At 36.2% G+C, this 14,509-nt stretch overlaps 2 protein-coding genes across 5 annotated transcripts; both read right to left on the minus strand.

Annotated features, from left to right (window-relative positions):
- Positions 1-404: 404 nt before the first annotated feature.
- On the minus strand, positions 405-10,796 carry LOC111596437 (protein Malvolio). Of its 4 annotated transcripts, none has more exons than XM_023310658.2 (12): positions 10,636-10,796; positions 6,845-7,073; positions 6,413-6,597; positions 6,187-6,351; positions 5,983-6,121; positions 4,936-5,091; positions 4,714-4,872; positions 4,213-4,658; positions 3,879-3,994; positions 3,717-3,808; positions 3,448-3,518; positions 405-1,068 (listed from the first exon to the last, which is right to left on the minus strand). In XM_023310658.2, exons 2-12 carry the CDS (start codon positions 7,070-7,072, stop codon positions 1,014-1,016), a joined length of 1,812 nt encoding a protein of 603 aa, XP_023166426.1. In that variant the 5' UTR covers position 7,073; positions 10,636-10,796; the 3' UTR covers positions 405-1,013. The 4 variants fall into 4 exon arrangements, with proteins under 4 accessions (XP_023166426.1, XP_023166425.1, XP_023166427.1 ...); XM_023310657.2 differs by lacking the exon at positions 405-1,068 and adding an exon at positions 1,740-1,827; XM_023310659.2 differs by lacking the exon at positions 405-1,068 and adding an exon at positions 1,839-2,157.
- Positions 10,797-12,255: 1,459 nt separating this feature from the next.
- Positions 12,256-14,499, minus strand: LOC111596430 (hematopoietic lineage cell-specific protein). Its single transcript, XM_023310644.2, has 5 exons — positions 14,351-14,499; positions 14,046-14,225; positions 13,680-13,972; positions 13,512-13,622; positions 12,256-13,460 (listed from the first exon to the last, which is right to left on the minus strand). Exons 2-5 carry the CDS (start codon positions 14,207-14,209, stop codon positions 12,367-12,369), a joined length of 1,662 nt encoding a protein of 553 aa, XP_023166412.2. The 5' UTR covers positions 14,210-14,225; positions 14,351-14,499; the 3' UTR covers positions 12,256-12,366.
- Between the last annotated feature and the right edge of the window lie 10 nt (positions 14,500-14,509).

Below are 14,509 nucleotides of genomic sequence, written 5' to 3' on the forward strand. Positions count from 1 at the left end.
AACCCGATTTTTGTGTTTATCACAATTATCATAGTCGCTAGCTCTATGATCATTATCATCAACGTTTCAACTTACCGCCCTGAAAAACTTTTATTTTGACTTAGCTAGACTTTTGCTTGAGATAGAAAACACTTTTAATATTTAAACTTATGCATAATATAATTTTATTTTAGGTGATTTACACAACAATAGAAAACAATTTGATAGCAAAGAGAAAACGTGCAATAAACGTGTTTTGACTCATTTTACAATTGTGTCCTAGCTAATGACATTGATAAAATTGCGAATTAATAAATAAATTAGATGGTAATAGTTGTTCAATAAAAGCACACAACATAAAATATTTTTGACAAATTGTAGGAAATATTTTCGAAAAAGACCCGTTACGATTTACAGATTTTTGTTTTTTTTTTTTTAAATTGTTTACGGTTTCTCAGTTCACAGCCCTATAAGTAATATGTAGTTTAAAATATATGTATAGGTATAGGTATAGGTATATGTATATGTATATGTATATGTAAATGTATGTGTGTGTGTTTAAGTTATATAATAATTATTATCAATTACAGTACACTGAACTTAACTCTAATTTCGATGCCACACGTTTATCTTTTGCCTAGGCATTTTACAGTTATGTTTTTCTATGTTTATGGTTTACTTTTGCTATGAAAATCTGTCTTTGCTTTTTTTGGCATTCATCATGCTGAAATAATTATGCTATGAAATTGTATTACACTAATTCCCAAGTTTTCGGCTTTGAGGCAACCGGCGACAAAAGCGAGACCCGATTTCTGATATGATGAACTATGTGATGGGAGAATAGGGTCTATGCACTGTTTGCGACGGGATGGCTTATTGCTATAATCGGGGCAGACTTGAACCGAATGCTAGCTGATGATCACATGACCACTATTGGTATTGTCCACATTGCTGCTGTGGCAATTCAGCTCGTTGTTATTACTGCTGAAACCAACCTCCTCGCTGCCATCGGAATCAGTGCAGAACAGTAATGGCTACGCGTCCTCACCGTCCATGATATCTGCATCTGTGTCGGTATTGGTGGCAATTCTGCAAAGGGAAGATCATATGAAATGGAATGAATGACTGCATGACTGGATGTCTGTGTGTGTGAGTGTGTGTATATATATGATAAGTAGCAATTGGGTAATACGAGACGGGGTCCAGCATATGCTCTTAATGATCTGAGTCGAATCGATTACAAATTCAAAAACTATAGAAGAATTTGAGATACCCTACATAGAGCTACATTCTATATAATACCGTTACTGTCTACAAGAATTTGTTGTTAGTAAAGCTTAGGAAAACAACATCACATAAAGAAAGGAACTACATTCTACAAACATAAGTACACATATTATCGATTAGGCTTTGGACTTTAAAGGAACGCAGTACACAAAGTAAAAGACAACTCGAAACAGCCATGCATATACCACAGCGTTGATAGTTGATGAGATATATTCTTTATTGTGAGAGTGAGGTAGGGTCAAATAGGTGTTCCGTTCGTTTTTATTTCTTAGCTAAAGATATATACAAATTAGTTGAGCTACTTATGAAAATACATTGCTTTCGTTATATATGTAAAAGTACGTTATTTCATTACTATAAATACTTAAGTCTACAGAACTATCGTTACTTATCCAATTAGAGTTAACATCACTTTGATATAGGCAAACGATATAAAAGAAATAATAGCTTTATTATGTACAATCAAATCTAAAAATAAATATAAACAATTAAGAGGCGACATTTCTTTGCAGATTATTAAAGGAGCTTATGGAGATTCCAGTATCGTTCAACGTCAGCTCGCTATATAGAGGATGCCATCCATATGTCGTTTGGTTGGGTTGGGTTCGATGTTGCCCCCATTAGTATAAATGGATAAACAGATTTGCCGGCACGTGCAGCAGAGAATTTCCACAGATTTAAATAAACAATTGAAAACCGCATTGAATATTCGGTTAAAAGAATATTTTGTTATATGTTTTTTTTCTTTTTAAGATGCGTCAAACTGTCGAAATGCTAATTAATTTTCTTGGCCATTTCAATATGGTACCAAACAATCTTCTTTGACTTTATTTGCATGTTGAGCAGTTTTTTCGGGTTGTTTATTTTTTTTGTGTGCTTGCCAATCGCAAACTTTTTAAAAAAATGTTGTACCAATGCCAAGAAAATCATTTGTCAATTTTAAAATAATATTATTTCGCACAGTTTTCAATTAGCCGAAATTTACAGATCAGTCAATCCAGTAGTTTATTTTTATTTTTGCAATTTTTTGCAGTAGAAGTCAACGTCACACAGATTATAACAGTTGAGTGGCGTACAGTATAAGAGTAGAATAGCGTGTGCATGTGTGTGTATTTGCATTTAGTATAAGACACACAGAACAGTGTTGGAAAAGAAATGGGGGTAGTCACGCACACACATATAATAAAAGAGAATTTTATGATACAGATAAATAAACAGGAAATAAAATTAGCAACACGTTTTTCGATGATCGAAGTTTTATTTTGTTAAATTAGCCACGCCCTTTGAATATATGCCAGGGATGAGACTTATACCAAAATGCCAATTATGTATGTTAAATGTAAATAAATCCAGCCGGAACTTAATCAAAGCTTTAGTTAAACTTTTCGCTTCATTGCAATATGCGAGTTGCAGCTTAAATACTATCTTATATCTAGGAAATACCATAAATCAAAAGGCAAGAATTACTTTTTCCTACAAAATACTAATAAATGCAAACTTTATTTATTCAAACTAAGCGCACTAGCTTATATTATTAAGCCTGATAATAGCGATTGTGCGAGCATTATGTGACCATAATATCAACACCATTACGACTTACCAGAAACTTATAAATAATTTGATTTAAGATATGAACTGCAATTGGCTAGAATCAGACAGCTTAGTGTATTGTAAATTCTTGTTGATGAATTGTTAGTGTTGTAAAGCGTGTGATGTTAGTGTTAATATCACAAATGTGGCTTCCTAAAGTTAATTACTGAACCGTAGCCAACAACACGCATAAAGCATTATTGAGCTACATTTTCCGAAACTGTATGAAGAGGTTTGTCAGTAGTGTTAGTTTTATCGCCTATAACTAAGGCGACATCACTGTGAATAATTAAAAGAATAAGAGCATACGCATATGTTTTCGATTAAGTATTAGTCAACAGTTACAAGTATTATAAAAAAAGAGAGTGAGAGAGAGAAAGAAAAAACAGTGGAACTAAAGATTAGTAAAAGCGAACAGTAGACAGCGTTTAGAGGGCTGGGGAAGTAGAAAAACCAATTGATATTAGGATAGTACAGACCAGAGTTAAATTTATAGATTAGTTACCCATATAAAGACGTAGGCAGTGAATGTGTGAATGTATGTGTGTATATGTATTTAAGCAATGAGTGAGCTATTATGCGTGAACATACCTGGCGTACGTAGAGTTGGCATTCTTTATCGAAAAACTATTCTGGCTTGGTAACACCCAACGTTGCACCCACTGTAAAGGGAAAAACATCAGGTTAGATGAAATTGTCTTTGGCGTTTGACATCTAAAGCTCCACTAAGTGGTGCCCAATAGTCACGTAAATTGATAAAGTTCAACATGATAACTACAATTTATGACTGACTATTTAAAGAGTTAATGCTTCTAGTCACGGCTATTGATAAACAATTGCTGATTTTCTCAACAACTTACCCGACTATTCATCAGCCACTTGTTGCCCATGCACGCGGCCATATGTATCACAAGATATATAACAAAAAGTATATATAATATAGCAAATACGCCTACAAGAACAAAGAGAGAATCATTAATTAGTCAAGTATATAGGTAGCCGTTAAGACTTGGGCCACTCACAGACTAGTGCCAGCATGCCGCCTTCAATTTGAAGCGTTTCCACCTGAGATACGACAAAGTACAAGTTAACGCCAATAACTACGATGGTTAGCAAAATGGACACGATTTTGTTGCCGCTGCAAAAAAAGAAAGATGCATAAGTATTTATATATATCAATTTAAATAAATTTTGAATATAAAAAGAAAACAGGTTTTTCGTAATTAATGCAACACTTCGTATGTGACTTTAAGCTGCCCATCAGACTCTTTATCAAAGGAACTATAAAATTCCGTTAACCTACTTGTTAACAATTGTACTCATACTCTAATTGATGTTACTCTTTTCACTACTCACATTCCATTCACAAATTCACCCATGATGGCTGCACATGATGTAAACGCAATGGTGGGTATCGCTGCAAATGGCAATTGAAGCGACATAACTGCATTAAGGATATCATTCATATTGGTCAGATCTTCCATTTTGCTGAACATAGCCAGGCAGAAGGTGGGTATAATGGCAATGCAGCGCGTGACCAGCACGCGACACCAACGCGGCCACTGTAGATTGAGGAAACCCTCCATTGAGAACTGGCCAGCGTATGTGCCTGTCATGGTGGAGCTCTGGCCGGCTGCCAAAATGCCCACACCCCAAATGTACATAGCCGCGGCTCCGAATGTGCAGCCTAGAAACAGACCGCCCTTGTACAAATCGGCATTGATGATGTCCGTATTATTGTTATTATCCGTAAAAGATATCTTGGCATCCTCATACATGGATTTGTCGGTGCACACGTCCAGCTAAAAAGAGATGAGTTAGCCCAGCTCCAATATTTGTATTTTATAATTCACTTACCACATCCTGATTGGTTTTGCCGTACATGCCGTGCGCAAAGACGGCCACAACAAATAGGTTTATGATAAAGGACACGAACAGCGCTATGGAGGCCTCAATAAAGAAATAGAAATTCGCTTCGCTCACTTTCTTCGGCTGGCGACGATCTACATCGCGTGACTGTAATGCAAATGTAATCCTCATGTTACTTAAGGAGTCATTTTGCATGAATCCCATTCTTACCTTGACCAGAGCAGAATGCAAATATAGATTGTGTGGCATAATAACGGCACCAACCACGCCCACTGCCTGTAGCAACACATCTGAGCTGCAATCGGAGCACCAAGGCACAAACATGCCCTCCATCACGGCACCCTGATTGGGGGCAGACACAATGTACTGCAAGTATAAACAATGAGATGTTTTGCAATCAATAACAAGAGTATAAATAAAATAAATAAAGAGAATATTGAAGCCTTGAACTTGAGTTAATTTTAAAGATATTACTTGAATACAACTGAGTCCGCTACTTAAAAGTCAAATCGTAGCTAATTGAAGATGATAAACCTGCTTTCGGATGCATAAATTAACAAAAATTTAAAACAAAATAAATAAATATAAAGTGTAAATAATGCAAAATAAATCAATCATAAATCATCATTATAAAAATGCTAACAATAAGCAAATACAGTAGAGGCAAATCTCTGAACACAAAAAGAAATTCCCCTGCTAAGTGCTTTTTGCAAATGGCTTTCAGATAAGCCCTGAGGCAAATATCCCCAGCTTATCAAAAATAGTTGTGGTCCATTTCCGACATTTTCATACACACATTTAGGCGTGTGTACATAGCAAGAATCTCCTCTCTAAAGCCATTTATCTAATCACGTAAGCGCGAGACATACAGAGAAAAAACAGTGATTATCACTGAGCAGATATACAAAAAAATGTTTACATATTATCAAGCAACGGAACGAAATGGCAAGTCTGCTTAATTGAAAGATATGAACGTGAAGTACGCCCCTGACAGACGTGCTTGACAATTTACTACTGCAATTCGCGACAATAGACATATATAAAGTGAAAAAAAATATATAAAAAAACACAAAAAAAAACTTTTGAAATATGGGTAAAATAGACTGCGTTCGTTATTTACGACTCGAGCGTTTTGCTGAAATACTTTTTGTACTTATTTGTATGCCTGACGGGTAGATTATTTGGGAGTTACTACACAGGGGGATCTTTTTCAGATTGAATAATGTAGGAAGGTTTAGCTTTGTGCTTATGTATTACCTCATAGCCAAATGTGATGGCCATGACTGTGATCAAGAAGCCAAATAGGAACTCCAGTTTACGCAAACCGTACTTATCCAGAAATAGGAACGTGAATGTATCGACAATGGTGATGAGTACGCCACCCCATAAAGGTACACTGAAAGCAAAATTACAAAATCGATTTATCATTCGTCATTCGATAAAGTATACAGATAAACGCACGCTTTGTTTGATAGCAGATATATGGCAATGGCTGTGCCTATGACCTCCTGCATGTCCGAGCCAATGATGGCAATCTCTATCATTATCCAAAGTATCCAACGTGGCAAGCGTTTGTATTGTCTGTAGCACATCTCCGCCAAATGCAGACCCGTGACCACGCCCAGCCTAGTCAGATTATAGATTATATTATAGTATGTATATAGTTAAATATGTCCTACAGTCTTACCTGGCGGCCAAGCGTTGCATGAGCAGACCCAAAACTGTGGCCCACAATAGCACCCAGAGTATTTTATATTTGGCTGCGGCGCCCGATTGCAAATCAGATTCAATATTGCCCGGATCTAGATACGCAATGGACATGAGAAAACCGGGGCCAGTGAAGGCCCACAGCTTGCGAAAACTGAAACCGATCTGTGTGCGAAATGAAATTCAAACAAAATGAATATAAACATAACAGAGTGGGACTAGATCATACCCTATACCCAAAAATAAAATTAATTTTTTATACAATTATACGAATAAATCGAACATGGCTGATAGCTCTTACAAAATCAAGACATATTCCAAAAATCAATATACCTAAATCGATATTTATCGATTAGCTTTCAAATTTTACTGTGGGTACAGAGTATTCAAATCGTGTTTTCTTTTAACTCACATTTGTATGGTCATCGTCGGGTATGAGCACCTTTTCATCACTGAAGTACGCCTGTTTCGAGGCCTTCAGATATGTATTCTCGTTCAGTACCTGCTGATGCAGCTGCGTACTGTTTGCCGCCGCAGCATTTCCATGGCTGCTACGCGCCCCCGAACTAGAGGACTGATCATCGCCAGCGGACGTACCGCCTGGCTCTATTTTATTGTGATAGCCCTCGTTTAAAGACATGCTGAAAGAGTGTTGTATATTAAATTGTTTATTTATTGAATTTCATTTATTTAACACTTGCGCGTGACAAACTGTTCAATTTGTGCTCGTAATCAAGCATCAAATTGCACATTTCATCCAGATAAATTATAGTCTTGTATGTTTTTTACATCTGGGCACGTGACTCTTTGCAGCTCGTTTTCGCAATGTGAACATATACTCAAATAGATAATATATGCATTTAAATTTGTTTAGCAAAGGCAAGAAAAAGTTAGCTGAAATTATCATTGATTTGCTGGCATTTCCATATAATTCACACATACAAATTTTATTGTGCAATTTCTCTTTGTACTTCGTCATTTATATTATCAAAATCTGATCAACAAAAAATACACAATTACGGAAAGCCATAATTTTGTTATTATCTGCATTAGAAACATATGCGGCACAAATAGAATGAGATGACAGAAAAAAGTAATAACCAAATAAAAAGAGGGCTGAGCTATTAAACAATGTCGACTGGGCAATACCCACTAATCTAGAGGAAAACACACAAATACTTTGTGTTTAGTGTACTCGGAATCGATTACTTTATATATCGATACATATCGATGCTCACAGTTATCGATTAGAACATGGAAATGCTTATGCTAAATACATATAACTATCTACAATATATTTATTATTTATGAAACCTCGTTGTCTACGGGGTATAAAATATCTAACGGGCCGATATACATAAAAAACACACACACACACATAACAGTACAATATATATAAAAAAAAAAGAAAAATTACCCGGAACGCCGACAACACAGCTCAACTAACTGAGATTGATAAGACTTAATATTATGCCTACAATCTAGCCACAGATTGCATACTATAATATTCTTGTGTGTTTTATAATACATAGTTATTTCTTGAATCAGCATTTGCTGAGCAGCTTGATAAACATGTTAAAATTAGTTACAAATAATTGATGATAGTTGAAGCATATCAACATTAACATTAACATCTATATTGCATAACTAGATGTATATATAATGACCTTTCACATTAGCGAAGCATCACTGTACATAAGGAAACTAAAAGTATTTTGCATCTGTTTTGCCACAATTAGATTATTATTGAAATTTGTATATTTTGATTGATAAGAATTTTAAGTTAGCACTCAATCACAATCAGTAGATGAATTTGAGAATTGTATTTTATTGTTATAGGCAATGAAGAAATTGTATACATAGAAAACAATAAATAAATAACAGAACTTGAAAAATTCTGTTTTCGTGTCTTCTCTCCATTTTTTCAGCTGTGTCTGCCAATAATACGAAAAATCTGAATATCAACAATAATATGGGCAAAACATACGAGCACGATTATAGTTACCTGCTGCACAAATTGCACAGGTGAATAACCTGCTAAAACAAATAAAATGTTATATGCATTTAAAGTATTGTTTTTGTTTTTTTCTCCACTCTTAGGAATTTTGCATAGGTTTTATCGGCTTTAAAGCATGCGTACAAGCATTTTATGCCAGAGCTCAGCACATCTTGATCAGGTATGAATGTATGTGTATATAAATGTATATCAATATGTAGGTGTCTTGGGCATGTATGGAGCTGGTTGAAAACACGCGGCTTTGTCTGGTTCACCTTGACAAAACGTTGCGCTGCTGCTGTTGCTGCTTTCCACATTGCTTCATTGAATCGTTCGTTGAATTGTCTTATTATGTTTGGCGCCATTTAAAGGCCTCTGCTGTTCACTCAATTGAGTAGAAGATTTCCATTTTATGGTAAATTGTGACAATTCCAAACGTTAAGTTCTATAGAAAACATATGTTCTCTCTACCTGCGTACAAAGTTGTTTATACAGTTGGCACATATCTTAACTCACATTCATATTCATATCGGCTTTAACTCAGGCTGCTTAGAGTATGTTAAAAGCTATCATAAAAAGCGATAAGTGTTTCAACAAACTTAAAGCTATTCATAACAACCACTTGTAAATCGGCCAACCAGCTATAAACTATTTATGACTTATATTCATTACTTATTTGAACGCAAAAACTATTTAAAACCTAGATAACTGATTAAATTTTGATTAATTTATAAAACATTCTTATATTCTTTTTTTTCAATGGTATACCTATTTATGGTTCATATTCCTTATATATTATATTATTTCGCTTGTTTACTGTAACATAATATAATGTTTTCTATATTTGTACATTTCATATGCGTTTTGGTTAACTTTTCGTTGTGTTTTAAGCAAAAATTAAAATTTCTCTTATATTCCATAGCTAAAATTTTTATATATGAGCATATATATAAATATCAATGCATATTTTTAGCAAGTCATGATCTTTAAATATAGCAAAAATGGAACTAACATAGAACTACACATTTTAGTAGTTCTCATATTTAGCACCTGCACAAACAATATCGTAATTAATTAAAAAAAAGTGAATATGATTTAGCACTAATCAAATTAATTGACAATTTCCTGCACCTGAGGACAATAACAGTAAAGAAGCTGAAGTAAATCATTTTTTTCATTCGCATATTCATTCGTACTCCGTAATAATTCCGTTAATTTCATACACTTGGGAATTTGTACTATTGTTTTGGTATGATATTCCAGATTAGGGCAATGCTTATCAACATAATAAATTATTAAACAGTTCCAAACAGCCAATGGCCCGCTAGCTGCTAGTCAGTCACAGCAGGGTCTGAATGCGTTGTCAGCAAGTTAACGAACTTTAAATACCCTCGCTGACATTCCATAACAGCAAACATCTTGGATATGTCAACTTGAAAAGGCTTACTTTCTGTGAACAAAAACAAAGCTTTCGCAAAGGTATTTTGAACTCTCCCCAATTAGAACTTCTACGCTCTTCCAGTGTAGCATCTCTTTCTCTCCAAATACTGGTTAGCCGGTGAATGCGTTTTTTTTTACTCTTCGAAGAGTTATCAACACATTCACATACAGGCCCCACAATCACATGGTGAAAAAGTAACAAAAAAAAATGGACACACACAAGAAGAATACAAAGCTGGAGACTGAATATTTTTAAATTAACTCAAACACAATGTGCAAAAGTGTAATTAAGAAACTATTTACTTAAACGAGACATACGTGCGACAGCTGGATGATTGGTAGGCGGCAGTAAAATTAAAATATTAACAACTACGCATCGTCGTTTCAGACTGATTTTAGTTGTAAATGCTGTAGTTCATTTAGCACTTAAACGCTATCTGAACCAAATAACAGTTTAATACTTAGCAATACACTGACGAATGTATGTAATTCTCTTTGTGTTGAACCCAATTACAAGTTCGGTGACGTTGCCCGTTTGCTGTTGCCAGCGTCAGAGTTTGAGCAGCGTCTGCCACTCTTCAATTGTTAACTTTGCGAGAATTATATCCAATCAATGATCCGCGCAACATACACATCGCGTTTAATTGTTTGCTTTTATTATATTTCTCGTATATTATTTCTTTGTTTTCTTTTAATTTATATTGAACAACATTGTGATTACTTGCTCTTTAACGCACCCAGCTGCTTTCTTTTTCATTCGCACTTACGGTCAGGCTATTTACACCAAAAATATCAGCTGTTCACACGTAGAACAAATCCAACTCAATAGGGATATATGCTATCGATATATCGATACATCGATGTCTATTGTCCAAGTGAGCAGCTATGCGTCGACCGTCGTACGCGCCGTCGTCGTTGTTAGACGTCGAGTGACTGACTGCCAATGTTAGCCGATGCCTCTTTATATATATACATACATATGTATAACATTAACATACATAGTATATTGAGCGTAATTTTGCTAAAGAGGCGAGTTGATAGCGTCTGTGAGAGAGAGCAAGCCCGATGTTTTTGATAGGGGATTTTCTTATATACCCTTTCGATTCGTTATGCTTGCTTAACGTTTATCTACAAAGGACAAAGAATTGTAACTTAAATACATGTATATACTTATATTATATTTACGTTACAGAAAGGTCAACAAGATCATATGCCATTTGTGTGAGTACTGGGATATGTTTACTGACAGCGGCATAACTGTAAGGGAATTTTTGCTGGAACACTAAGCGGGTTTAACAATACATGTTGCCTGCCTTTTCCAAGTCTATTCTTAAATGCTTGTATATACATATATCTAGACTGTCTGCAATCATTTTGACAGACAATTCATATTGATAACACGAACGTTTTTTGCTACACGCACATGTTATCATAATCCCCCATTAACATCTAGTCGGCAACAGCTCCCAATTGTTTTGTACTGACAACTTTCGATCAGATCCATATCAACAACAATAAGCATTTAGTAAATCAAGAGTTCCACTTAAATCATATATAATTGTAAATATTGTGTCACAGATATGCCGTCGATGTATATAATATTTAGATATGATGTAAAAGAATCCCATATAATTCATTCAGTCACATGCTTCTTTGTCCATACATGATTCATGCTCTTTACAACTGATTAAAGCCGACATTTAAATAACAGAAATATATATATATATATATATATATATATACTTATGTCTATATAAGAATATAGCCTTAGTAGAACTGTGGACTTAGCACGCATATCATATGAATAAATGTATTGAATAAATCAATATATAAACAAATTTATAAATATCCAATTAAGTAAGTAACCATTGAAAAGATTATATAAGAGTATGGTTTTATTTATAGTTACTAATAAACTTTATTATGCTTTTCTTTATCAATAAAACAGACGTTATTTTGTTCGACTGTCTTTAACATTCTTAATGAAAACATTTATAAACTTTATACAAGTGAGCACACTTTTGACACATTTACTTAAACATTTCAGACACATTCCAAAACACATCAGTTACATTTATATAAAAAGTTGCACAATTTTTAAAAACAGTTTTTGCTAAGTATAAAAGGACTATAAATAGTTACGGGTTATACATATTTTTTTAAAAATACGCACAAAAATACAAAAGAATGTATATAATCATGTTAAACAATTTTTTAAATCGAATATGAACGATGATAAATATATATATAGTGGAATATATATTGCATGTGTCATGAGAGAGCGTTGCAGAAAACCGAAATATAACGGAAATGAAAAAATTACAATATTTAATAATGAATCAACCTCTCTGAGTTGCAAATGGAAACATTAGATTTTATATTGTAGTAAATTATAAATCAGTATTACGACCCAACATGATTTTTTCGCTGTATTAAGTAGATATTATATAATTTGATTTTGTTCTTTAAAATAATTTTAATCGGAAGCATTTGCTTGATTAGGAGCTTTGATTAATAACTTGCACATAGTTAGCTGGAAAGAGGCCATACCGGTTCTTGCACAGGCCACGCCACCAGCCATCATCGATTTTTTCAATGTGCGTGACCACATCGTCGGGATCAAAGGATATCTCATCATCATCAGCTGCCTGGTAATCGTATAATGCAATTGCATGAGTGCCTGTGTCTTCCAAATAGTCCGCCAAATTATCAGAGTTGGCATAGATGGCTTCCTCCGATGTACCATTCGCTCCTGCTGCTGCTGGTATTGGAGATTGAGCAGCTGGCAATGGGGATACAGATTTGAGTTCCGCCTGGTTTTGATAGAGTGGCTCCTGATGTAGCTCTGGCTCTGGCTCTGGCTGTGGCTGCGGCTCTGGCTGGGATTGGCGTTCGGACGTCTTCTCCACAGCTGCCACGTGAGCTGGCGATTGCGGCTCGCTTGACGGTGGTGTGGCAACAGTCTCAATCTCAATTTGGGGCACCACATCTGGTGGCGGTACGCTAATTTTCGGTTCTGCAGCCTTAACCTCCTTAACAACAGCAGCTATCGGAGCAGCAGGCTGTTCAACCACGGCAGGCTGTTCAACTACGACAGGTTTTGCTGCCTCGACAGGCGCTGGCTCCTTCGGTATGACAATGGGCTCTTTTCGTGCCGGTGGTGTCTCGGATACCGGCGACTGCATTTGATTGAATGCGCTGATAGCATTGCCGATACCACCTGAACGTCCCGTTTGTATAGCTGTGCGGCTGCCCTTGACAGGTGGCGCGCGTGCCTCCTCGGCAGAAGGTAGTGGCGTGTTCTCCACAATCGTTTGCTTTGCGGCTTCTTCACGATCTCGTTTATCTTTTGCTTCGCGCAAACGCTTCTGCTCTTCAGCACGTTTACGTGACTCCTCCTCAGAGTTTTTGGCCAAGTTCTCGAATTTTGCGCGCAAGTTTGACGGCTTGGCCCCCTCAATAATAGGCTTGACTTTATGATCCACTTGGCTGGCATGCTTTTGTGGCGCCTCAATGTGATCCCAACCGACTGCAGACTTATCCTTGCGATCCTGCTGTACACCGAATTTGCCACCGAAGCCCTTGGAATAGTCTAAAATTGAACACTTATAGTAAGCTTTAAGAAATGTTCACTTTATCTTACCCTTCTGCGATTCGTGCTTCTCCACCTTTTCGATATGATCCCAGCCCAATGCGGACTTATCCTTGCGATCCTCCTGCACGCCAAATTTTCCGCCAAATCCCTTGGAGTAATCTGCAAAAGGTGCATTCCTATGATAAGATATGCCGAAGTTTATCTCAAATACCTTACCCTTTTGGGATTCGTGTTTTTCCACCTTTTCGATATGATCCCAGCCTACGGCAGATTTGTCCACGCGATTTGTTTGCACGCCGTATTTGCCGCCGAAGCCTTCGCTATAGTCCACCTGCGATGCATGCTTATCTACTTTGCCCTGATAATCATGACCTACTGCTGACTTGTCCATACGATCTTTCTCAACGCCAAATTTACCACCGTATCCATAGCCAGCATTTTGATCCTTCAGCAATTGTTTCTTCTTGTTCAAATCCGACTTTTCCGTCTCCTCTCGCAGCTTGTTCATGCTGTTTAGTTTAATTTTTATTGTTAGCAGAATGATTCTTTGATGGTGCATTGACCTAAATATAAATGACTCACTCAATGGCGCCGCCCCCGTCGCGTCCGCTGCCATCAATTGTCTTGGAGCCCCATCGCTGCTCTTGTTCACTGACATCGTTGACGAAATCAGGATCCGTTTCCCAGTCATCGTCTTCGGCAGCGCTTGTTGCCTGTATCTGATGGCCGGCAGTTGCTTTCCACATACTGGCTACTTCTTATCTGCATTCGACGTTGGCACCAAAGATAAAAAACAATGACAGGTTTTTTCTTTGAAAAATAATGATTGTGCAGGGAGGGGCTGGTTCTGTGGAACGTAAATGGCAGCCTTTCTAAACGTTACTTACATATGTAAAGTATATTTAATGATTGCACAACAGCTATCTAATTTACAAACTCCTAAATTGTAAAAGTCTAAAGCTTTAAATAATTAATTTAAATGCAATGCACAACACGAAAGAGTTATTGTTAATGAACCGGCCGACTAATCGAACTTGAGAAATCGA

The sequence above is a fragment of the Drosophila hydei genome, unplaced genomic scaffold (assembly GCF_003285905.1).
Source record: "Drosophila hydei strain 15085-1641.00,03,60 unplaced genomic scaffold, DhydRS2 tig00000063-arrow-pilon, whole genome shotgun sequence".
Classification (NCBI taxonomy): Eukaryota; Metazoa; Arthropoda; class Insecta; order Diptera; family Drosophilidae; genus Drosophila; species Drosophila hydei.